This window comes from Stigmatopora nigra, chromosome 14 (assembly GCF_051989575.1).
Source record: "Stigmatopora nigra isolate UIUO_SnigA chromosome 14, RoL_Snig_1.1, whole genome shotgun sequence".
Taxonomy (NCBI): Eukaryota; Metazoa; Chordata; class Actinopteri; order Syngnathiformes; family Syngnathidae; genus Stigmatopora; species Stigmatopora nigra.
This window is the reverse complement of record NC_135521.1, coordinates 1070076-1092330: the sequence shown is the minus strand read 5'-3', so window position 1 is coordinate 1092330 and position 22255 is coordinate 1070076. Positions and strand designations below refer to the sequence as shown.

At 46.9% G+C, this 22255-nt stretch overlaps 4 protein-coding genes across 10 annotated transcripts; 1 reads left to right on the top strand and 3 right to left on the bottom strand.

Moving 5' to 3' along the window:
• Positions 1-670: 670 nt before the first annotated feature.
• LOC144207756 (5-phosphohydroxy-L-lysine phospho-lyase-like) lies at positions 671-17012 on the top strand. Of its 3 annotated transcripts, none has more exons than XM_077733395.1 (12): positions 14412-14718; positions 14798-14901; positions 15021-15180; positions 15267-15341; positions 15411-15498; positions 15551-15652; positions 15717-15799; positions 15872-16094; positions 16171-16325; positions 16399-16488; positions 16557-16690; positions 16754-17012. In XM_077733395.1, exons 1-12 carry the CDS (start codon positions 14660-14662, stop codon positions 16792-16794), a joined length of 1314 nt encoding a protein of 437 aa, XP_077589521.1. In that variant the 5' UTR covers positions 14412-14659; the 3' UTR covers positions 16795-17012. The 3 variants fall into 3 exon arrangements, with proteins under 3 accessions (XP_077589522.1, XP_077589521.1, XP_077589520.1); XM_077733394.1 differs by having other exon boundaries at positions 14414-14718; positions 14798-14916; XM_077733396.1 differs by lacking the exons at positions 14412-14718; positions 14798-14901 and adding an exon at positions 671-801.
• ctbp1l (C-terminal binding protein 1-like) lies at positions 1160-8865 on the bottom strand. Of its 4 annotated transcripts, none has more exons than XM_077733390.1 (11): positions 8704-8865; positions 7258-7306; positions 6695-6829; positions 4502-4656; positions 4273-4417; positions 3984-4190; positions 3683-3897; positions 3395-3525; positions 3199-3326; positions 2550-2667; positions 1160-1990 (listed from the first exon to the last, which is right to left on the bottom strand). In XM_077733390.1, the coding sequence occupies exons 3-11, from the start codon at positions 6753-6755 to the stop codon at positions 1810-1812; spliced, it is 1341 nt and encodes a 446-aa protein (XP_077589516.1). In that variant the 5' UTR covers positions 6756-6829; positions 7258-7306; positions 8704-8865; the 3' UTR covers positions 1160-1809. The 4 variants fall into 4 exon arrangements, with proteins under 4 accessions (XP_077589516.1, XP_077589517.1, XP_077589518.1 ...); XM_077733391.1 differs by having other exon boundaries at positions 8633-8837; XM_077733392.1 differs by lacking the exon at positions 8704-8865 and adding an exon at positions 8452-8581.
• On the bottom strand, positions 10643-14204 carry LOC144207757 (protein FAM53C-like). The gene is made up of 5 exons (XM_077733397.1): positions 14123-14204; positions 12443-12640; positions 12157-12217; positions 11413-12092; positions 10643-11222 (listed from the first exon to the last, which is right to left on the bottom strand). Exons 2-5 carry the CDS (start codon positions 12518-12520, stop codon positions 10932-10934), a joined length of 1110 nt encoding a protein of 369 aa, XP_077589523.1. The 5' UTR covers positions 12521-12640; positions 14123-14204; the 3' UTR covers positions 10643-10931.
• On the bottom strand, positions 16855-21733 carry hnrnpaba (heterogeneous nuclear ribonucleoprotein A/Ba). 2 transcript variants are annotated; one of them, XM_077733399.1, is made up of 9 exons: positions 21587-21733; positions 20984-21189; positions 19825-19993; positions 19600-19758; positions 19406-19537; positions 19230-19329; positions 18963-19151; positions 18786-18868; positions 16855-17257 (listed from the first exon to the last, which is right to left on the bottom strand). In XM_077733399.1, exons 2-8 carry the CDS (start codon positions 21172-21174, stop codon positions 18801-18803), a joined length of 1008 nt encoding a protein of 335 aa, XP_077589525.1. In that variant the 5' UTR covers positions 21175-21189; positions 21587-21733; the 3' UTR covers positions 16855-17257; positions 18786-18800. The 2 variants fall into 2 exon arrangements, with proteins under 2 accessions (XP_077589525.1, XP_077589524.1); XM_077733398.1 differs by lacking the exon at positions 16855-17257 and adding an exon at positions 17471-18259.
• Positions 21734-22255: the final 522 nt, after the last annotated feature.

Below are 22255 nucleotides of genomic sequence, written 5' to 3'. Positions count from 1 at the left end.
TCGGACAGCTATGGCGGGGGTGGGGGGGACATAGTGAGGCCTGGGAGGGGCGGCAGCTAAAGGGGGCGGGGCAGTATTCGGTTTTCAGTACAACATGTACGACACACGGCAATTACGCATTCAAAAAAGAAAATCCTTATCTACATTAAAACTACCTGGCGTACTTGACAGTGCATGGCTGAAATGAAAACAAAAATATTTCATCATCATCATCATCAACAGTTAAAATTACTCATTGACGGAGCTATAGTGGGGAAGGGGCTTATTCTCCTTAAAAATATATACTCGTCACAGGAGCGCGGAGGAGGAGCCTAGCATAAACGTGTCACGGATTTTGCGACGGCACATTACTGGAAATGGACCAAAATTGTTTAAAAAAAAAAATAATCAAAATAAACAGCACTGGAGTACACTAAGTTGCAAGTCGCCTTCCAACAAATAATCACGCGTGCACAACAAACGGAGCAGCAGGGCGACGACCAAAAAGGGACGCAAAAACAAACAAACAAACAAACACTAAACCGAGCATCTATTCCTAAAGCCAGCGACGCACGCGCAAGGACCGCCTTCCTCGCCAATCATTGGCCCGTAAGACGGAAGGACGAAGCGGGGCGAAAAGAGACGAGCCTCGGGTTTTTTTCTTATTTTCATCCCCGAGCCTGAGTGACCTAGAGAGATCATTTATTTTGCGATGGGGGGGGTGGGTTTTTTTGTTTTTATTTTTGTATTTTTTTTTTTTTTAGCTCTGGATTTGGTTCCACCGTTGCTGCTACAATATCGCAAGCCTTCTGGTAAAGAACGGTAAGAAGAATCTAGAAAATCTGTACAAAAAATAAAAGGGTATGCGCGGTACATTCAATATCTGTTACTGAGGTACTAGAAAGGTGTTCCCTGGAGACACACCGGAGCCAAAAGCCGCCAACGGTTTACTCGTAGGGACCGACTGTTCCTTTGGAAAGAAAACTAAACGCCAGCGGCCTCCCCCCCGCCCCCAAACGTTTAAAGGAAGGATGCGTGCTGGGTTTGGCCAGGGGGCGCGATAAGGCGGGGGTTGGGGGTCGATGCGCTTAAACCGGGGGTGGTGGAAATGAGTGGATGCGGGGCGCCGTCTGGTGGCGAGCTCAAGTATTAGCGCCAAGGCTTTTTTGGGAGAGGGGGGGGGGGGGGGGGGGCAGAATTTCACAGCCCTGGGGGAGGGTCGCGGTCCAGATGAGTTGGTCCAATTGGGTGGATGCAAAGAGCAAAATTCCAAAGTGGGCAGAAGGCGAGTTTTTTATGATCAAAAGTCTGCTTTATGATTAAGTACACGTCAATCATGGTGGTTGGGGGGAGGGTTGGGGGGATTGGGCAGATTGGCGGTTTGAGAAAGAAAGGGAAAAAAAAAGACAGGAAGTAACAGGAGACGTTTCTGGACAAAAGGGACACTTTCTGTCTAGTCAAGTCAGTAGAAGTTGCAACAAACCGGGAGTGAAAGACAGAGAGAGAAAGAGAGACTTGACGTCACAAATGTTTGGTATGTTTTGTTTTTTTCCTTGGAAAAACACCAACGGCCAAAGTTACCACGGATGGACTTGAACGTTGAAACTGGAGAAAAGCCACTGGGCGGGGGGGGGAGGGAGATATAACCAATCCGATCACTAAAATCCTTGAGAACAAAGTTATTGCTGACGTTGGGGTGAGGCTGGTTGGTGGGCCGGCCGGCTGGGCCAACGGGGACCAAGGGGGAGGGGCCGGGGAGGGCGTCGAAATGTGTCTGATGCCGAGAGGACGGTGAGTCCGCGCTGGAATGTGTGTGGGGGGCGGGTGGGGTTATTGGTCGGAGGGGATGTCTCTGTCCGCTTCGGCCTTGGTGGGCTGGCCCGGGGAAGGGGCGTGCGGCGGGTGCGAGACGGGCGCTATGCCGTGGGCCAGGTTGGCCGAGACCAGGCTTTCCACCCCGGCGCCGGCTCCCGGGAGACCGCCCGCCGTGGCCACATTGATCAGAGGAAATCTGGAAGACACATGGAACAGATTCCATTCAGGAGCCGTTTGGGGAGCATCTTTTGTGGAGGCCCTGTCTCAAGGCAAAAGTTCTCCTTCACTTCCAGAGTGCCGTGGGACATTTGGGTGTCGTCTACGGCTGGGCCCTTTCCTTATTTACTCCTTTATTCCTTAATTTGGGGGATTGATGGATGTCTTGACTTGAGCATTTTTACTGGAGCAGTACCACGACAACCGACGGATCCAGGCTTTTTAGACATAGCCATAGGTTTAGGCACACGGCATGGTTTTGGTAGAAATTCTCCTTCGAGTACGCTTTATAGGCCAAAAAAATATTAAAATATATAATATATTGATTTTTTTCGCAAACCAAACAGAGCTGCAGTCACTTTTCAAGTCAAAAACGATACGTTTGGATATTGAACCCATTTAAAAATGTAACTTTTTGCCCCAACTTGCAAATGATTCCGGCCCATCTATTCAAATGTCGAACCTCCAATGCAAAAATTCCCAGCGGTTACAGTATCCGATTGGTTTTGAACTTTTGATGACTCTGTGTGGTTGCTCACCTGTAGGTTGCTCCGTTGAGTTCGGGGTGAACGGTGGCGGCTTCCATGCTGGGCCACTGAGACGCCGCCATCAGATACTCTTTATTGACACAATTCTTCAGACTGTCCGGTATACGCCCTAAAAACAAAACAATCCCAATTTAGAGGCTGCATTGGCATCAAAAATACAACAAAAAGTCCCACTCGCGCTCAAGTCACTTTATTTTGAACCTATATTATTATATATGCATCTTTTTATGACTACTTATTCATGTATGCACTTTAAGGGCCACAAATACATGAATTAGCCTGGGTTTTGTCTGAAACGCAAGCCATTTGAGTGCGTGACCAAGACGGACAGGGACTCCAACGCTGTCACAAAAGGTGGTCAAACACTATTTAAGGACAAGGTTGTCAGCAGAAACTGGATTTGTTTTTCCGTTAGTGTTGCTGACGGAGTTATGATGACAGACTAATGTTTGCCCTAGGAGGCTACCTTTCATCGACGGGAAGGGAACACCTACCGACCGAAAGGGCGCCTGGGCCAAAAAGGCTCTAAACAATCAGGCATCATTTTCAAGTTTTAACAAGAGTTAGGGAAACATTAGGAACCGGCAGCACTCCTGTATGAAAAAAATGAAGAAAAAAAAGCGATGCCATCCTGGCTTACCAGTAATAGCACGGCGCACTTCCCTAGCCGCCTCTTCCCTCGCTTCCACCGAGGCCTGCTCGCTGTACCAAGATGTGTGTGGGGTACAGATCAAGTTGGGGGCGTCTTTTAGGGGGCCGCTTGAAAAACTGCAGAGGGGCGAAGAGGACCTTGTTAGTCGGAATGAGATGAGCGAGCCAATCTCGGATCACGTTACCTGAAGGGTTCGCTTTCGTGGACGTCCAAAGCGGCTCCTCGTATCCGGCCCTCCTTTAGGGCCTGGGCCAGGGCTTTCTCGTCCACGAGGCCGCCTCTTGACGTGTTCACCAGGAAAGCCCCTTGACGCATCTGCGTGTTCGGATGAGCTTTAGTCAACTTATTGTAAAAACCCGTGGGAGTATTCACTAACTATTGCAGTGTTTTGTTATTGTCTCCATTTCGTTCTTTTTTGTATCTGACTGTCATATATGACAAATATAGATGAGCAACTACAGCTTTGGCCCACCTGTTTGATAGTGAAGTCGTTGATGAGATGGTGGTTGTGCTCGTTGAGGCTGCAGTGCAGGGATACGCAGTCCGAGTGGATGAGCAGATCCTGCAGGGTGGCCATGCGCTGAAGGCCCAGGGAGCGCTCCACGCCGTCGGGCAAATAGGGGTCGTAAAAAATGACGCCAAAGCCAAAGGCCTTGGCCCGCAGAGCCACCGCTTGGCCCACGCGACCTGGAAGGCAGCCATGCTAATCAACGCTAGTTCCAAGTCAAATGCTGGGATTGGTTCTATCCAACCAAAACGGTGGTCAAACTCACCTAGGCCAATGATTCCCAGCGTCTCTCCTCGGATTCTAGCGGCCCCGCCGGCCACCTCTCGGATCTGCTCCACGCTGGAGGCTCTGGTTCCCTCCCGCAGAGCCTGGTGCATCCAGGTGACCCGCCGATACAAGTTAAGGATCAAACATAGCGAAGTGTCGGCCGTCTCCTCCACCGAGGACGCGGGGACGTTACAAACGGCGATGCCTAAGCGGACAGAGAGGGTAGAAAGAAAAATGAGAAATGGCTTAAGAATTCGAGCAAGTCAAAACAGCAAGCGTCGTCTTACCGAGCTCAGCGGCCGCTTTAACGTCGACGTTGTCAAAGCCGGAGCCGATTCGGACGATGACTCGGAGACCTTTGAACTTCTCCAAGTCGTCTCTGGAGAGGGTGATGGTGTGATAAAGCAGGGCGGCCACGGCCTCGTTCAGCACCTAACCACAACAAACGTGGGTGGCGTGTTAAAGGAGAGCGTTTGGGGAGCATAAAGACGGTCAATATTTTTCATTTTTTTGCACCTTCTCGTGAATTTCTTGCGTGGACTGGGCGTCGCAGAAGGCCACGGTGGCGACATCTTTGAGGATGGGCATTTCCACCGTGCAGTCGCGGCCGTCCAGCAGGGCGACGAGCGGCCGCGGGTGCATCGGCCCGTTCAGGATGGGGGGTCGGATGCCTGAAACGTAGACAGAGCACACCATCGTTAAGAAATACATTAGGACTGATATTTGACCCAATTTAATGGCTGTCGTAATGCAGGTCCTATACTCGGTGACCTTTGACCTCTCTAGTTTTGGCCATGGTGGAGCTCAATACCTAACGCAAGTTTATCACTAATGAGTTTATACTACCAAAACAAAGAAGTAAATACATGTTAAAAACACTATTTTTTTTCAACTAGCTCCAATCTTTACAAGGAGATTGTATTGGGGACATTACCCCAAAGGCCACGTAGAAGAGTTTATTGGGAGTGTGCTGGCTGGGGGAAGGGGGAGTGTAGACATCTGCAGGGTCTTAGAGGGGTGGGGGGACCATAACAGGGTACGAAGCTGACCTATATACCCCAATGTGGGGGACTTCCTGGTGCGTCATTTTCCGCACGTTCCACTCTCGGGACACCTTTCGGTCAAGAGCAACATGCCATTGAAAAACGTGGCACTTCATTTATAGCCAATTGCACAGTAATACAACCCCCCCAAAAAACGAGCTTTTCCGACAGCGGTGACCATTTTCTTCTCACTCAGGGGAGGGAGCCCCCTGCACCCATCTTGTTCCTGCTGCGTGACAGGTGTTTGTGCGCGGGGAGAGTCCGGGAGGGGGTTTCTGGACCAGCTACTACGTTCACTCGGACAAGAGTGGCGCACTCCGACGTCATAGTTAAGTCCAGGTCAAACAAACATTTGCCAACAGCGGCCGGTCAAGCCACGGCGTGTTAAACGAGGCCGAAAAGTATTTGGCCGTGGAACGAGGAGGCGACGACGGGGCCGGCTGGCGGAAAGACAAAGACGGCGCTAAAAGAGAAAAAGCGTCTCTCCACAAAGAAGGCCTTTAGAGGCAGTTGCCGGGGAAATCGGCGAGCGGGCCTACACGCGGTGTAATTTGAGTCAATGACAAAATGCAAGCATGGCCGCCGCACACAATACATTTCATTCAGCGATTCATTCATTCTCCCTCCCTCGCTGGCTGGCTGGTTTGCTTGCTTGCTCGCTCCCTCCCTCCGGCTGCAGTTGGGAGGAAGGCGAGGCGAGGCGAGGGGGGAGGGGCAGCCCGTGATGATAATGCAGCAAGAAACGGCACTCCACCCAGACGTGCGCGCACACGCCGACACGCGGCTATCCGTTGGGCTTCCCTCCCGACGGCCGGCGCCACGCAGAGACGGCGAGCGGACGGCACGGTCGGCCGGGCCCTCCCTCCCGCCGCCGGTGGGGATTTTACGACGCGAGCTAGCGAGCGAGAAGCGACCGGCGCTAACCTTGCATTGTGAAGTCCGTCAGCCCTTCTTCCTCTCTCGCCCTGGATGGCTTTTCTCTCTCCCTCCTAGCTCGCTCTCAGCTGTCATCCACGCCCAGCCCTCCCCCGCTCCGGCGCCCTCGTCCAATGGCGGGCGCCTCCATTGAGGTCCGGCCAACCAACACTAACCTCATTAGCATAGAGCAGAGGCCCGAAGGCGCTTTGGGGCTCGTTGTCGTTTTTTAAAGAGACAGCTGGCCCGTTTCCCCGCAGCGGCGGCCGCGACCCTTCACCTCGCAGAGTTTTTCCTCCACGGCCGTCCGCCCAAACGCTCTGGCAATATTCCCTCCATTTTAAAAGACGGCAATTTGCGTCTGGTGCTTTCGGAGTTTGACCGTTGCCACCCCAACTATTCCGTTTCGTTTTTTATAAAATATTTAGGAGTTGACTTGACGGAGGTTTTTTAGTCAAGGACATGATACGTGACTGACTGGAAGTTATCATTAGCGTTGCGGGACAGCTCATTTCTCCACATCTGCTTTGACATGACTAATAGTCGCAGTCTATTATCACAAGCAACCAATAACTTCGCAAATCATGTTTTTGGCAGTTGTACGGCGATAGGTGACATCAAATTTGCATTTTTTTTTTAAAACATGGAATTCCCTATATGAAAAACACAATGTAATATTGTGTTCTAAGAGGTTTTTTGGGGTGTACGTATAGGATTTGTGTTTGTTTGTTTGTTTGTTTTTGGAACTCACCCTCACAAATGCGGTCTAGCCTCTGGCGCTTGACTTGTTTGTGTTTATCCATCAGAGCCATAGACTCAGCAGTCTGGATGAGGAACGCAGTAGGACCAATAGAAAAACCTCCTGTAAATCTCCACTCTCTTTAAACTGCAAAAAAACAAAAGACGCAATGAAATTCTAATTGCAAAAAAAAAAAATCAACATGTAATATTCTCCCTGAAAGTAATCTTGGCTCTTTCTGGATCTTTGGCATTTTGACTAAATTGGAACTTTTAAGGTAAAACAGTCAATTCTGCAAAATTACCAGTGGCAATATTGTTTCTTCAAACGTTGCCATTTTGTATTCATGCAAAAGGGTTACAAAAAGAGCAGAAATGCCGTATTCTTTCACAAAGGAGCTATTCACAAATCAGAACTAATGAGCTTAATTCTGGTGATTTTTTTTAATATAGTAGCTATATTTTAGGTAAGAATCGGAATGAGCCGAACTTGTGAAGAGGATTAAATACCCTATACAACATGATAACATGAAATCAAGTCATCTAATGAAGCAATGGGACATTGAGAGTACTTACATGAAAAGCAATGTCTGTTGTAGCCGGTCGCTTGTCAGAGTAGTTGATACTGTAAACAAAGAACAAGAACGTGGACTTCAATTTGACATGTCGTTTTTCACCCGGTTAATGTTTATAGCATGTTCAGAATTATTAAAACCCCTCTCGGGTCGCTTTCTAATCCGTCAAGACGGAGCAAACTTTGTTACTTCCGAGCTAATTTCATGAGCTAAAGCAGAGTTCACCAGTTTTTAAAAAAATGCAAAAATTGGCTCCTTGTTTTTCTTTTTGATTCAGTTTTTTTAGCATGCTATTTGAGTGCCCAATAATACCATAGCACATTACAACCATCTGAAAAGTCAGTCTGGCTTCTGATCACTAGTTTGCAAAAGTTTGTGGGGGGGCTTTTTGCTCCAGACAATGACAATATGCAGTTCTTTTGAGTACATTTTAAAAGATCTCTCATTTCTATCTAGCATGCTATATGCAGTATTACAACAAAGCTTAGTGAAGTGGACAGGACAAAACAAAATCATCTAAACGAATGAAAATACACTTAAACTCATCCCTTTCCGTTTCGGCGAGAGGGACGATTTCATGAATAATATCCACCAGACAATATCGATGCCTATTGTCCTTTCGATGGCACGAATACACACTTTACAGGGGTAGTGTGTTGTAGTTGCTAAGTGTGCGCACTTACGCGCTAGCTTAGCTCAAAGCCGCGCAAAAGGCGCATCATATTTGCAACTTTTTCCAAAAAGTTTGTGATCAAACCGTGGACAATTACTAACCTTATTATCGACACTATTTATGTTGCAAGTCCCCGCGATGATTAAATTCCGCCGTTAGCAGCAGACACCGTTACCCAATTAACATTAGCCTAAAATGCTAAGTACATGTCGCTAAACTGCAACAACACAATGAAATCGGGTATTATTTTCTCACGTTGCACATGTTTCTTAGTTCTCTGGCCGTAATCATTGAACGAAAATGGATTGTACATGTGTGCGAGGGGGGGGGAATACATCTGCTAACTACCGACGCAGCATAACGGGCTAGCTAGCCCGCATCCAAACACAAGCATTTGGCGGTTCTAAATCAATGAATCTCTGAACGGGACATTCCCGATCACACCGATCCCCGATGCGTGTGGCACGCGGGCTTCCGTGGCTGAGATCGGGGTTCGAAAAATGACGATCGAAAGCGACTTACATAACTACATACGTGATCCCGATGCTAATGCTAGTTAGCTAGCTTGCTATCGCCGTGTGGGGAAGATGCGAGAGGAGGGAGCCCATTTCGCTCGATTTGTTATCAGCGAGCGGCGCCCCGGCGGGGGGTGAAACAAACTCAAAAGCAACATTTCTCAAAGACATAAACGAGCATCACCCACGTGACGGGACTCGTAGTAGCACTACGGCGAAGGATCGCGTTGGAAGGGTGGGGAAAATGCCAGTTGTTTACCCAGAGTCAACTCTTTGGAGAGTACTGAAAGAGTGTGCGTGCGTCGGCGCTTTCCTCTGTCCCGGTCGCCATGAAATTGCACAAAAGAGGAAGTGCTACGTTAGCTGGGGGCAGGCAGGCGGTGGTCTGGAAGGAGAGGAGAGGAGCGCCCTCACCTTTCACGGCGGAACCATCAGTTACTATTACTACTACTACTACTAGTATGTACTTTCAACTGGTTCTTTGCTGACCTTTGCCCGACATCAACTACAGTGGGCGAAATTCAAATTGCAAACAAGTACTAGATATATCTGTCATTCTTAATAAAAATGCATCTATTAAATGAGAAAAAAAAAATCATATTTTTTGGACGTCCATCGACATCAATGGCATTGTCAGGCCTTCCCATTCAAAGTGATGAACTTAAATCTATCCAAAAATATTACCTTTACAAGTGTTTTTTTCATGAATCAATTGTGGAAAGTTGATTGCATGAAACTCTCTTTGATGCTCATGAATCTACACAGCAGACACATTGTCTAACAAATTTTATTGGTCGATAAATTGTGCAATAGATTCATATTTCCACCTGAAAACGTATGCAAAATCATTCATCTCGGAAAGGCCGTCAAAAATGATGGCTGGCGTCACACTCCCAATCCGTCCGTCCGTCCTTCCCGTCCACTCAACAATATCTGTTTCTAATGGAAATGATGCAGCATTATTCATTTTTCTTCTCCTGAATGCCTGACTCAGAAGATTATTTTGACATTACTAGAGCTGTGCATGTCAAGTTTAAGGCATGGGTCAGTGTCTTCTGCATTGCCATCAAGTGAAGCAACTTAAAAGCCATCGCATACATTCAAGTTATAAATCCATTTCAACATTGGGAGCAAGGGATCATCATACCCGGATGGACTGAAAAGGTCCTCCGGGCTTGTCAAATTGCAAAGTTAAACTTGAGGGATACTCTGGACAATCTATAGGAATAAATCCCATTCAGAATAACTCTAAACAGCATGAATAAATGGGCAAGGGATTAAACATACCCTAAAAAACTATGGGCGTGTAACAAAATAACATTTCTAGTTCATTTTGGAATGTATCATTTGGGGTCCATTTTTACATTTTTTTACATTTTGCAAGTAAGTGGTAGTATTCCATTTTCCGGCAACGGCTCACCAACGTATGTCAACTTGATTGTCACAATGACATTTCAGTCTGCGCAAGGGTCACGCTTGATTTTTTGAAAATTGTTCCAGGCTAAAGTTATTTAGTAAGCGGCCACATCGACGACCATTCAAGTTTCACTATCGGTCCTCTGGTTATTCTCAGTGTATTTGAGGCATGGCAGTTTATGCCATCCAACACAAATGGGCGCCTTGTGAAAGACAATGAATACTGAAAACGGGTCTATGGGAGGCAAAACGCCTCTCATTTTGGTCATTTAATTGGCGGCTGCAGGATGTGACTTGGGTTTAAGTCGTCGTCGTCTTTCACAAAAATGGCATTCTTCTTTTTTTTGTCCAATTTTCCATGAGTGTGCAATTGTGGGTTCATGAAGGCTCCAGGGTAATGTTTTTTTTATTAATGTTTTAGGCTATCTTCATCTGGAAAACATGCCTATTCAAACCTGTTCTCCATTTTGCAAGTCAGTTTGATTTTCAAAAAAAATGTTCAACCTAAAATGTAACTTATAATTTTTTTTGTTACTATATTATGCCTCACTTACTAGAAGTCTCACCAAAAACAAATAAAGTATAAGTGATATGAAAATATGCGCTCAATTTTTCCCTAATTTGAGCATACATAACTTTCTAGGTGACCAAAAATAATCAGGCTGTTTTTTTTTTGTTGATAATCAACAGCGACAATTCATTTGGTCAGTTATTCCAACTCTAATTTCCAAACACGACTGGATAGCTGCAAAAAAATGCACTAAGTTGAAGGAAAAATGATCTTGACAATGACGAGAAATTCCTGGAGCAGCCCTATTCAAAATAAGAAATTTGCTTGTGTGCAGAAAGCCACTTTGGAGTGCTGAGAAAGAAGCCAGGGCCTACAATCAACTTGTTTTTGTTTTTTTGTTTGTTTGTTTTTGACAGTAACTAGCTTAACGGTGGTTTGTTTCTAGCTGCAAACTGCTTTTCTGCGGAATATAGACGCAAGCCTGAGCCGGTGAGCGAGTACAAGTGTGCTTAATAGGGCGAAGGAAAGAAGGAAGGAAGGAAGCCGCTTTCCTTCTCTCCTCAGTTTTCTTCAATGAGGTTCAAGTCCAGTTCTGTGCAGTCCCTTTCAAAAAGCAAATGTGCCTCAGGGATGACAGTTCTTTTCATTTTATCGTCCTCCTCCTCCTCCTCCTCCCCATCCCCATCCTCCTCCTCCTCATCATCATCCTCCTCTTCTTCTTCACTTTCGCCCAACGGCCGGACGCCGACTCGGCCCAAGAACTCCACGGGAGACGGCCAGACCTTCTGCTCTTTTTGGGAACGCGCCGTGGTCCCGCAGCCACCCAAAAAAAGGCCATCGCCATTGCCAATCTGTTGTAGAGAAATAAAAGCATCATTGTTATCGAGTTGACAGTGAACTATAGTCCATCTTTTATTACAAATCCTCAAAAATTAAACAGGCTAGAGTTAATGTTTAACCCAAACAAACAAAAAAGACAGAATTACTCAACATCAACTATGAGATTTTTTTTTTTTTTTTTTTTTAAATGCTCCAACTAACTTGAGTCATCTTGCTGAAGTTGAGGCGGGGCCTCGGACCGGGAAGCACATCTGGGACCAGGCGCCTTTTCAAACGAGGTCTCCTGGTGTCGCAGGGCTGCGAGCGGCACCGCGGCGCCGCTCCACGTCGCTCGCGCCGCGATGACGACGACGAAGTCGGCGAGAGAGACGACGCCGGGCACTCCATTCCACGACGCCCGCGTGTCAGAGGCCGAGGATGCTGGGAAAGCGCCGACGTGGTCACCACTTGGAAAGGGGAAAGCGAGTAGTAGCGTCGGCGTAGCGCCGCCTGACCGACGAGAGCCGTCGGCGACGAAGAGCGGGCCGTTTTGGGCGAGTCGCCAGATAGCGCCAAGCTAACGAAAGTAGGACTGGAGGACGACTTGTAGAAGATCCTGGGGGCGCCCGACGGGGACCTTCTCCTACTTTGGCTATGACGCTTTACCGGGGTCCAAACTTTGGAGGCGGTGGGGTGCCAGGTGGAGCGGCAGCGAGACAGCTCCTCCGGAACGGACGGGGAGGGACAGTGGCGTTTGGTGGGAGGGGAGCCCCGTGACGGAATGGGAGGGGAGCCCCGCGACGGAATGGAAGCGTCGCTTCCGCGCGGGGCTTTTGCCAGCAGGTATGGCAATGGCGGAGATTTGCCTTGAAGTAAGGGCCGCCCAACAACACCGCCACTTTCTGAAAACACACAAAGTCAATCAGTCTGTCATGCCTCAAATGCGCATTATATCAGTCAACTCGCCTTGTGTGGATTTGCATGCGCTCCAAGAGATGGTGGGGCTGGAGCCTAAAGCGGGTAGCGTCTGAAAAACAAGGAGAGGAATTCAAAAAGGGAAAAGCGTAAGGTCATTTTTGCAGGCAGTAAAAAAATGACTTTTGTTAATGATCAAATATGACTTTGCATTTAATGCCCAAGTGCATCTTGTTATTTGTTTTGCTGAACAGCGGGGATCTTTTTCACCAGTTATCAACTTACAGTTTACCTACAAGATACAGCAATATGCAATTTATTGGGAACAAATACGTACCACCTTCCCATTGAAAGCCTTGCTATAAGGTTCTTCCAAACTTTGCTTTCGAAGCTGCTCCGTGATGAGTGTCACCATAATGGTAGCGCCGATCCGGGAATGGACACGCAAAAACGTATTGTCAGACACTTGGCATGATTTATGCCAATGTCCGATCAACACCTCATTTGATGAGACTGGTCACCATCTTCCCAAAACCTAAAGATGGACAAGAAGAAGAAAAAAAATGAGTACGTTGAAAATTTCATTAGAAAATATTGAATCTTCTCTGCAGAACACACACACAAAAAAACGGAGTGGCTGTACACAAGTGTCTAATTCAGTGGTGAAAGCCCCAGGAGCAGAAGTTCACGTTCACAAAAGCAGAGAGCACACATGGACACGAGGAGTCCCAGAACAAAGAAACACTTCACATTCCATCATGGTCACTTAGTAAGTGAGCATTGCAATCCCTCGTTACTTCCACGCACACACACACACACATGGCACAGTCACGCCAAAGAACATGCACACCGAGTCCCTGTGTGGAAAGCATTAGGACCAAAAACGTGGGAGTCCATGTTGGCCTCAACAGATAACACCAGTTGTGACTTGTGGAGAAAACAGAAGGGGGAGGGCGGGCGAGATTGAAAAAAAAAAGAAAAGGGAGAGAATGGGGGAAGTGTGGAGTCAAAATGAATGGAGATTGGCCTTGGAAATTTCTTGTGGAATCTTTACACCAGACGAAAGGATTGATGACGTGAAACGGCAACAACAGGGAAAATGATAAATACTCGGATGGAGTTAAAAACAGACGTGTGTTTATAGAACAGAGCATGCTTTACTACACTGCAATATAGGACAATAACTAGTATAAGATTACATTCTGGAGGGCCATGGTCAAATAACAAACCAACTAGTTAAATATAATACAGTTGTGTTTTCCATAGGAGACGGTTTGAACCGCTTTATTTCTGATACAAAGTTCCCAAAATCCAGGTTCAAACTGTTGACAATCTACAAGTAGTAGTAGAATGTGGTCTAGTAATTCACTACTTGGCTTTGGCTAAAGGATGTGGCCTGGAAGGCCTACCTCCAGAGGCCAAACATGTCATAAAATATGAGCACAGACACTTAGTGAGTATTCGACCAGGCTTTATTCCTCAATCCAAGTACACTTTTCAGGCATACTACGACGACACACCACGCATATACACATAATCGATTAACCATGCGACTGACAACTCAAAATAGTCAACTATTTGTCTCATTTACACCACTTTGCGTAGTTTTCCGCACCCAAAAGAGGTGTCCCTCAAGACCGATTGCACATTCGATCAGTCCATCTTAAACGTCAACTCCAAAGCAACTCTTCCCCACAATTAAAACACGATTTATATTATTTATTGAAAAGCGTTCGAAGGGCTTTGGTGAGCAAAGTTAGCTCGGCAGCACGATGCAGCTCGTGCAACACAAGTTAGCAGTCGACTGATAGCCATCTCATAGAATAACAAGTCTCCAATTTTAACAGTATTCATCCCATTTTATGGCGATCGGTGGACTGACATGGTGCACGAAGGCTTCTGTTGGTCTTAAAACATCATGATGTCAGAGAATAAGCACGTTTGTGCAGATAATGTCGCGTTAGCTAGCTTTACGCAGCTTATATGCATGCTAGCTACAGCTGTCCTGATGTATTACCTTCGTTCGGCGTTTCCTTAGCAACCGAAGCTGCGCGGCCGCACACACACACATAGCGTGAACCGGATGAGCAGGGCTACGAGGAGCTTTTATATAGCATTTGGACGATACCATTACGGGGGTAACACCGTGCCTCAAAAGAACTTGTAGAAGACACCCTAAGCAGTATTAAGCCAGTGGATATTAAGCCAGTGGACTTTTTGAAAGGAAATATATCATGTTCATTTATTTTAGCTCGTGTCTGAAGTGTAGATATTTACTGTACTCTATTTTAGACTCTTCCACAAAAGGCAACTGTCGAAAACCGAGGCGGATATGACATTACACATCGGGCAGATGGAATTCATATAAGAAATGACCCAATAAAAGCTATGCAAGACCATGTCATCTTCCTGAATATATATTAGGATACATTAATAACACCCATTTATAATCCAAGAGGACTACCTCGTGTCTACTATTGACACATGCGCAGTGATCTTAAGACGTGGACAGATAGAAGCGATCAAGTTTCTGCAAACTACTAACTAAAAGAAGATGGCTTCAAAACCACTGAGAAAAGAGGAAACCTTGACAATGAGGAGGCGATTAATCGGGTAACTTAACATGGCATGTCAAACGCCTGAAGCTATTAACGCTCCCATGGTTCAACTGGGTTCATGTTGGATTTTACAGGCAATCGTGCAGACTTTTTTACTCAGACGATCCCGTAAAAATCGTAAGGGCAAGAGGACAATATCTTTATGATGAGAACGGCCAGCGCTACCTGGATTGCATAAGTAATGTTCACCACGGTAAAATGTTGTTTATTTACTATGCGTGGCATTGTCCAATCATTAAAAACATGCCTCTTGAGCATCCTCTACTGGCAATAATGGCTCTTGCATTTGTATTCCAGTGGGCCACTGCCATCCCAGTGTTACAAAAGCGGCAGCAGACCAAATGGACCTTCTGAACACCAACACCAGATTCCTGCACGACAATATTGTGTTATACGCCGATCGCTTGGCTGCCACTTTGCCTGAAAGACTGTCTGTCTTCTATTTTGTCAACTCCGGGTGCGTATAAACAGGTTGACGTATTCAAGAGTGAGTATTTAGACAAAAATGCAACTTCTTGACATGGCGTTTTCCTGTTCTGACAGATCCGAGGCCAACGATCTCGCCCTACGTTTGGCCCATCAGTACACTCAACACGAAGACGTCATCGTGCTCGACCAGTGAGGATTTCCACTCCAACAATACGCATTATTCGACCTATCGGTGCAAAACGTCCCATCTCTTTGCAGCGCCTATCACGGTCACCTGATGTCCCTCATCGACATCAGCCCTTACAAGTTCCGGAAATTGACCGGACAAAAAGAATGGGTTCACGTGGTACGTAACGCCAACGGGTCAAATACAATGGCCTTGACTCGTTTTCCATCAGGCGCCCTTACCGGACACCTACCGAGGAGAGTACAAAGACGACGACGCATACACAGACGCAGTCAAGGACTTGATCGAGGAGGCGCACGCCAAAGGTCGCAAGGTGACGTATGCCAACCCGTTTGGTCTTGTTACAGACCGCTAAAGGCAAGATCCACCCACCCCAGATTTCGGCCTTTTTTGCCGAATCGATGCCCAGTGTAGGGGGACAAATTATCCTGCCCCGGGGATACTCGGCCAAAGTCGCCGAGTAAGTCGACTTGTGCACTTACGCAAGTTTAAGGTATGCCTTTCTAACGGTTGGGGCGGGGGCTTTTGGCAGGTACGTGCGCGCCGCCGGCGGGGTGTTCGTGGCCGACGAGGTGCAGACGGGTTTTGGACGCGTGGGGAGTCATTACTGGGCTTTTCAGATGCAAGAGGATTTTTGCCCCGACATAGTGACCATGGGAAAGCCGATGGGGAACGGCCACCCCGTGGCCTGCGTGGCCACCACGGCCGAGATTGCTCGGGCTTTCACAGACAACGGGGTGGAGTACTTCAATACGGTATAAAAGTGTTTGTTTTTTTGTCAGGAAGGTTGTTTTCTGATTGGAAAAAAAATCAGTTCTGGATTTTTGGCAGTTTGGGGGGAACCCCGTGTCGTGTGCAATCGGCCTGGCCGTCCTGGACGTGGTAGAGAAAGAAGACTTGAGAGGAAATGCTAAAAAAGTGGGAGGACGCCTCATAGATTTGTTCTCAGATCTGAAAAGTCGGCATGAAATTATTGGAGATGTTAGGTAAATTATTCTCACAATTATGGAGAAAATTTGATGCAATCTGATCCCTTCATTTTATGGCTGTCATTTTTAGAGGCGCTGGACTTTTTGTGGGAATTGAGCTGGTGGAAGATAGAGAACTGAAGACGCCCGCCACTAAAGCGGCGGCACAAATTGTGAAAAGGTATGACGAGAGAGCAAACAAACTAAGATATTGCCACTCCCAATTTCCTTCTTGACCTTCTCAATCAGGCTCAAAGTGGAAGACCGAATTTGCGTCAGCACAGACGGACCTTGGGAAAGTGTCTTAAAGTTCAAACCGCCCATGTGCTTTAACATAGAAGACGCCGAGCTGGTGGCAAAGTGCATCGATCGCATCCTCACAGGTTGGACCGTGCCGAGATAACGGCAGCGCATCGCAATTAAGATTTGCTACCATCCATCTACAGACATGGAAGCTGACGTGAGGCTCGGAAAGGAAGACATTTAGGTTTGTTTCTCCTGTAGAAAATGTTTTAATTGGATCAAACATGGTCAAATGGTCACATTCATTGTGGTCAGAGGTAGTGAGCTTATCATCTGGCAGACATAACTTGCAAACTCATGTACTTAAAAACACATTGCCTTTGACTGACGCTAACGACTTCCAAATCAGAGGCAGCCAAATGCAAATACATTGTTCAAAAATAAAACATTCATTTTGCACAATTTCAGAGTGCATTCCATTTTGTTCCAATTCTACTCTCCAAAGTAACCAGAAAATAACACACTGACGGTACTTTGCACATGCATCTGCGGGGAATTCTAAAAGTATTTCAGCGCTCGGTTCTCATACGTACCTTTTGCCGAATTTATCCGAAGGGGGTCAATACGTAAAGACAAGTCGCCAAGCTCCCTAGCTTTCGATCGTAAGCGCCTCATTTTCAACTTCTCAAAGCCAAGGGATATTTTTCCTGTGTCAAAAACCACATCAACTATTAGCACTTACCGGCCCCACGCTCGCACTATCATTCAAGTATCGCAGTTCCACGCAGAATCGCATTATGGGATGGCGAAGCAGGAAAAGGCCTCCGTGGCGAAGTTGACATTACACCGGCTATATCAAGCAAGCCACTTTAACAGTACAATACATTTAACATTAACTTTACAAAATAATAACAAATAGATCCATTTGTAATATAAACCAAAAGTTTATTTCTACCAATTTGCCCAAGACACTAGAGGAATGAGTATCCAGTGAGAGGTGATCCTCTTTACATTTAACAGGCTTGCGTTGAGTTGTTTTACACTAGTAAAGCCACTTAAAATTGCAGACACGAACGATCGGGGAAGAGTATCCATAAAAGCCAAAAAAACGGAAAAAAAGAACAACAAAACAAATAAAAACCAAAATCAAAAAAAGAAAATATATATATATGGTTGTCTTAATCTAGCACGCCACCGAAAAACATTGATTTCAAACGCTCACAATAAACTCCCGATTGGTTGAATCCCTTAAATTTTTTTTTTGTTATTTTGTCTGGCCACAAAAATCGATCCAAAGCCACGCAGCGGCACCGGCCGGCGTGAGAAAAACACAACTAAGGATTTTCGAAGCACTGAGAAGGGGAAGAGAAAAAAAAAAGCTAGATCGTTTTATTGGTGAGCTTCCAAAGCTCGTGCTCCTTTTGTAAATCTAGTAGACATGTAAAAATACAACCATACAATACATTAGATTCAAAAAGGTACCAAAAAGTACAGTAAAAATAACACTTCCATCGCTGGAAATGTAAATGGACACAAAACAATATCAAATAAAAAGTGGAAAAGTGACATTTTGCTTCCCCAAATTCCTCACTTGATCTGTACAAATGGAGCATGAGTCCAAATTTCTGCCAACTCCAAAGGAAAAGCCAGAGCAGAGCCCATGTTCGCTGCGGTCAGACCATGGATCTCTTTTCTTATTTACGTTAGACCTTAAGAGAGAAACACGTGGCTTAACGTTACTGAGAGTAAAAGCGGAACGTGGCAAGCAGTTACACAAAAAGACAAAACAGGTAACGCAGGTAAGTTAAGATAAGATAGGTGCATGAGTGGGTCGACCCCGGTCACGCCGACAGACGGAATTTGGAGGGAGTTTGGGTACACACACGCGCACACACACACGCACGCACGCTCCACACACACACACGCATTCGCACACAGACAGACGCGGGCGCAATTCGACCACGGCCAAACGTCCTATTCTCAACCACCACCAGCTCAACCCTTATCGATCAAGTAGTGTTTGTAGGGATGCATCTTAGGATGTGACAGGTGGAATGGCTCCAGACCCCATCCGACAAAAAGGAAAACTAGGCTAGCCCCGCCCCCAGCGCAAAATGTTGGGATGGAATTTGAAATAGATGGGGAGGTCTTTGGGAGGTGGGAATCAAGAAGGCACCAATGGTAAGGTTAAGCGCTAGCTTTTTCTTTTTTTCACAACGGTGCAAAAATGCATACCTGCACTACGTGTGATCAGTATGGCTTGTAGCTACTCGGGTGGCCGCGTCTTGGAGTTTTCCCATAGCTCGTATTGCCCTGGTCTGGAGGACAAGAGAAGAAGGGAGGGACTGAGGAGGACCCAGAAAATACGCCGCTTTCCCGTTCGCGCCTTCCCACAGGGCACTTATCGCTTACTGTAATCGTAGCCACCCCCATAGCCGTAATAACCACCGGCCGAGTAGTCGTAGCCTCCGTAGCCGCCGTAGCCTCCGTAGCTTTGCTGCCCGTAGCCTCCGTAGTTCTGGTTGTAGCCGCCGCCTTGGCCCCAGTAGTTGTTGTAGCCGCCACCTCCGCCGCCGCCTTGGTTCCAGCTCTGGCCTCCACCTATTTACAGCAAAGGGGACTCGTGGGGTGACGCGAGCGACGGCAACCGTCGCCGCTCTTTCTGGCAAGCCGGCGCACCTCCGCGGCCCCTGCCGCCGCGCGCTCCGCCGCCATATCCGCGGGCGCTGAATTGTTGCTGCTGGTAGACTTCCTTGGGCTGGGCGATTTTTATTTCACACTGCAGAGAGAGAAGTGAAAAATGAGCGCGCCGTCGGCTGGGCCACGGCACCCGGGCCGGGAAAGGAGGCGCCCACCGTGCTGCCGCCGACGTTGTGGAATTTCTTCTCCAGGATTTTCTTCACGGGAGACTCGTCCTGAAAGGTGATGAACACGAAACCCCTCCTCTTCTCGGTCTTGGGATCTTGGGGGAGCTCGATGGTCTCGATCTGCGCCAAAGGAAAATCTCAAGACAACCGCCGCCATTTGGAGTCGCCATTTTGCACCGTACCTCGCCGTAGGCTTTGAAGTAGTCCTCGATGACCTGCTTGGCCGTGTCTGGGTTGAGGCCGCCGACAAAGATTTTCTTGACGGGGTCCTTCTTCATGGCCATGGCCTTCTTCGGGTCGATCTGCCTCCCGTCCAGCCTGTGTTCCTTGTGTTCGAGGACCTACCGGCAGATTCGGGCATTACTCCAAGCGCTCCCAGAAAGGAACCTCCCCCTTGGCTCACTCACCTTGTCCACGCTGGCCGAATCTTTGAAAAGAATGAAACCGAATCCTCGCGATCGGCCCGTCTGCTGGTCAATCTTGATGGTGCAGTCCGACACGTCGCCAAACTTGGAGAAGTAATCTTTGAGATCCTTCTTGGTCGTGTCCCAGCTGAGGCCACCGACAAACATTTTCCTAAAAGCAACAGACAAATGGGGTCAGTTTGGTGGAGCAGGACCCCCGTGGGCTATGTTAGAGGGGGATTTGGGGGATGGGCAAAAGCAGGCTTGAAACCCTCCCGACTACCAGAAAGAAAAAAAATCTCCAATCTATGTGAGGTAATTGAAATATTGCAAAGGAAATGATTGTTATTATTTTTTTTATTTATGTGTCTTCTAGAGAACCCAATCCAGATGAAATGGAGCTTCAACATAAACACAACTGTCCATCATCACTTTTGCTTCTGCTATGCTGATTTGGTATGATACTTCCTAAAGCAATTCCCTTTCTTGGAAAGACAAAGGAAAATCTAGCACTTGTGCTTCATCCATCACCTCTGTAAGATGCACAGCACCATGGTGTCTCAGAACTGCATTTGGCTACGTTTTCCATTTACATTTGATTGAACATGTGATCACCTGCAGCCATTGGTAGTCAAGTGGGGCATGCTGCCGTGTATACACACACGTGTCAATGTGTCTTGGAGACCACCGACCGAACCCAGGTTAAAAACCACTGTTTGACAATGAAATCAAGGTAACAAAGCCCCACCACCACAAATTTGGTATCATTGGAAAGCTCTGATTGTCCTAAATTGGAGTTAATGCGATTGGATGCACTGGGTGGTTGATATTAATGTTTACAAATGGCCTATTCAGAGTACAAATTTGAACTACTGGTAGTCAGCATAATAACAGATCATCAGTTTGCATAGACATTTTATCGATTTATTTAACCGTAGGAGTATTCTAATCGCAACTTTTAACAATTGTGCTCCAACATTTGGTGATGAATTGGGCTCCCACACAGGCAGGCAGCGCCCCTCCCCCAACCCTTCCGCACATGGCGCCAACAAAGGCCGCTTGAACAAAGAACCACGGCTAGGACCAAAGCGCCGCTCGGCCGAAAGATTTTTGGGCGAAAGGCCCCAACAAAAATAAGTCCAAAATAGCATTTCCAACTCACCCCGCGTCTTCTTCGCCTTTGCTGGCGTCTATCTGGCCTCCTTCCGTGCCGCCGTTTTGCGAATTGTCGTCGGCGATTGGCCCGGCTCCTTCATCGCAGGCGTTCTCCTCGGCCTGGCCGGCTCCATTAAAGTCGTCCACTTCGTGGCCGTTTTCCGAGGTCTCCATATACTGCTGCTCGATCTCAGCCATGGTTAAACAATACACCTTAACGCACAAAGCAAACGCTGTTTAGTTACGTCGAGCCAGTTACATAACTTCGGCATGCGGCACGCTTCGTAGCCATTTTGCTAAACGCAACACGCACTCCCCACCATTTTGACCGGCACGGCTCATTCAATTTCAAGCTTTAAGCTAAGCATTAGCAACTGTCCTTTGTTAGCAAGTGCTATAGCCACATTTCTACAAAGCGTTTATGGTGCCATATTCGTTTCGCGAAGATAAAACTAGCCATTAAATGCTTCTTTTGCATTCGCCCTTACGTAACGCAGAGGCCGCAAAAGCCGCATAGCTGGCCTAGCCGATATTATCTCTCCGAACTATGAGGCGAGAAACAAACGATGAAAGAACACGCACGGGTCGCAAAAAATATCAAAAAACTTACTAGTCAATTGAGGGGGAAAGGGAAATATTGAAGAAAAAACAGGCAGAGCCGCGCTAATCGTGAAACGGGAGAGCTCTCTTTAAGATGGATTCTCCAGCACGACGACGACTCGTGGTTGGTTTTTCTAGAAGCCGAAGGGAAGAGAGGAAAAAAACCGTCACTGCTATGAAGACGCCATTCGATTGGACGTGCGTCGCTGCCATTCAGAAGACTGACCAATCACATTTGCGCTTACGCGGCTCCTCCTATTAGGTTAATCACGCCAAAATGAAAGGAAGACACAATTTCCAGTATTATTCCGTAAAAAAATGAATTCTGCACAATAATGCAATACTGCCCGTGTCACTCAAAGACGGGCAATTAGTGGGTAAATTTTCATACCCCAACTCCATGTATTGTTCACAGATATGATTGAATATTTCAAGCTAGCTCAGTAGCGTCCACTCACTATATTTGTAGCATCATCGAGGACGTGTTGCATTTTGTGCTAAGTTAATATCAATATTAGCACTGGATTACAAATACAAACCGTTAAGAATAAGATCCTAATATAAAACTAAGCCGCGTGGATACTATGGATTTGCGCAAAGTGAATATTTCGTTCGCATGTAAGCAACTTTCCTGCAAAAGTGCTCACGGCTTTGAATACTTGCGACCCGTCTATTGGTG

Coding starts and splice junctions, on each gene's coding strand:
- ctbp1l (XM_077733390.1), bottom strand. CDS start 6,755: ATGGCTCTGATGGATAAACACAAACAAGTCAAGCGCCAGAGGCTAGAC. Junction 4,418..4,501: donor CGCAAGAAATTCACGAGAAG/GTGCAAAAAAAT, acceptor TGTTGTGGTTAG/GTGCTGAACGAGGCCGTGGC. Junction 1,991..2,549: donor CTCAACGGAGCAACCTACAG/GTGAGCAACCAC, acceptor TGTGTCTTCCAG/ATTTCCTCTGATCAATGTGG.
- LOC144207757 (XM_077733397.1), bottom strand. CDS start 12,520: ATGGTGACACTCATCACGGAGCAGCTTCGAAAGCAAAGTTTGGAAGAA. Junction 12,093..12,156: donor CGCATGCAAATCCACACAAG/GCGAGTTGACTG, acceptor GTGTGTTTTCAG/AAAGTGGCGGTGTTGTTGGG. Junction 11,223..11,412: donor ACTTCAGCAAGATGACTCAA/GTTAGTTGGAGC, acceptor TCTCTACAACAG/ATTGGCAATGGCGATGGCCT.
- LOC144207756 (XM_077733394.1), top strand. CDS start 14,660: ATGGCTTCAAAACCACTGAGAAAAGAGGAAACCTTGACAATGAGGAGG. Junction 14,719..14,797: donor ATGAGGAGGCGATTAATCGG/GTAACTTAACAT, acceptor TGGATTTTACAG/GCAATCGTGCAGACTTTTTT. Junction 16,326..16,398: donor GAAATTATTGGAGATGTTAG/GTAAATTATTCT, acceptor TGTCATTTTTAG/AGGCGCTGGACTTTTTGTGG.
- hnrnpaba (XM_077733399.1), bottom strand. CDS start 21,174: ATGGCTGAGATCGAGCAGCAGTATATGGAGACCTCGGAAAACGGCCAC. Junction 19,994..20,983: donor AAAGGCGAAGAAGACGCGGG/GTGAGTTGGAAA, acceptor TGTTGCTTTTAG/GAAAATGTTTGTCGGTGGCC. Junction 19,759..19,824: donor ATTCGGCCAGCGTGGACAAG/GTGAGTGAGCCA, acceptor ATCTGCCGGTAG/GTCCTCGAACACAAGGAACA.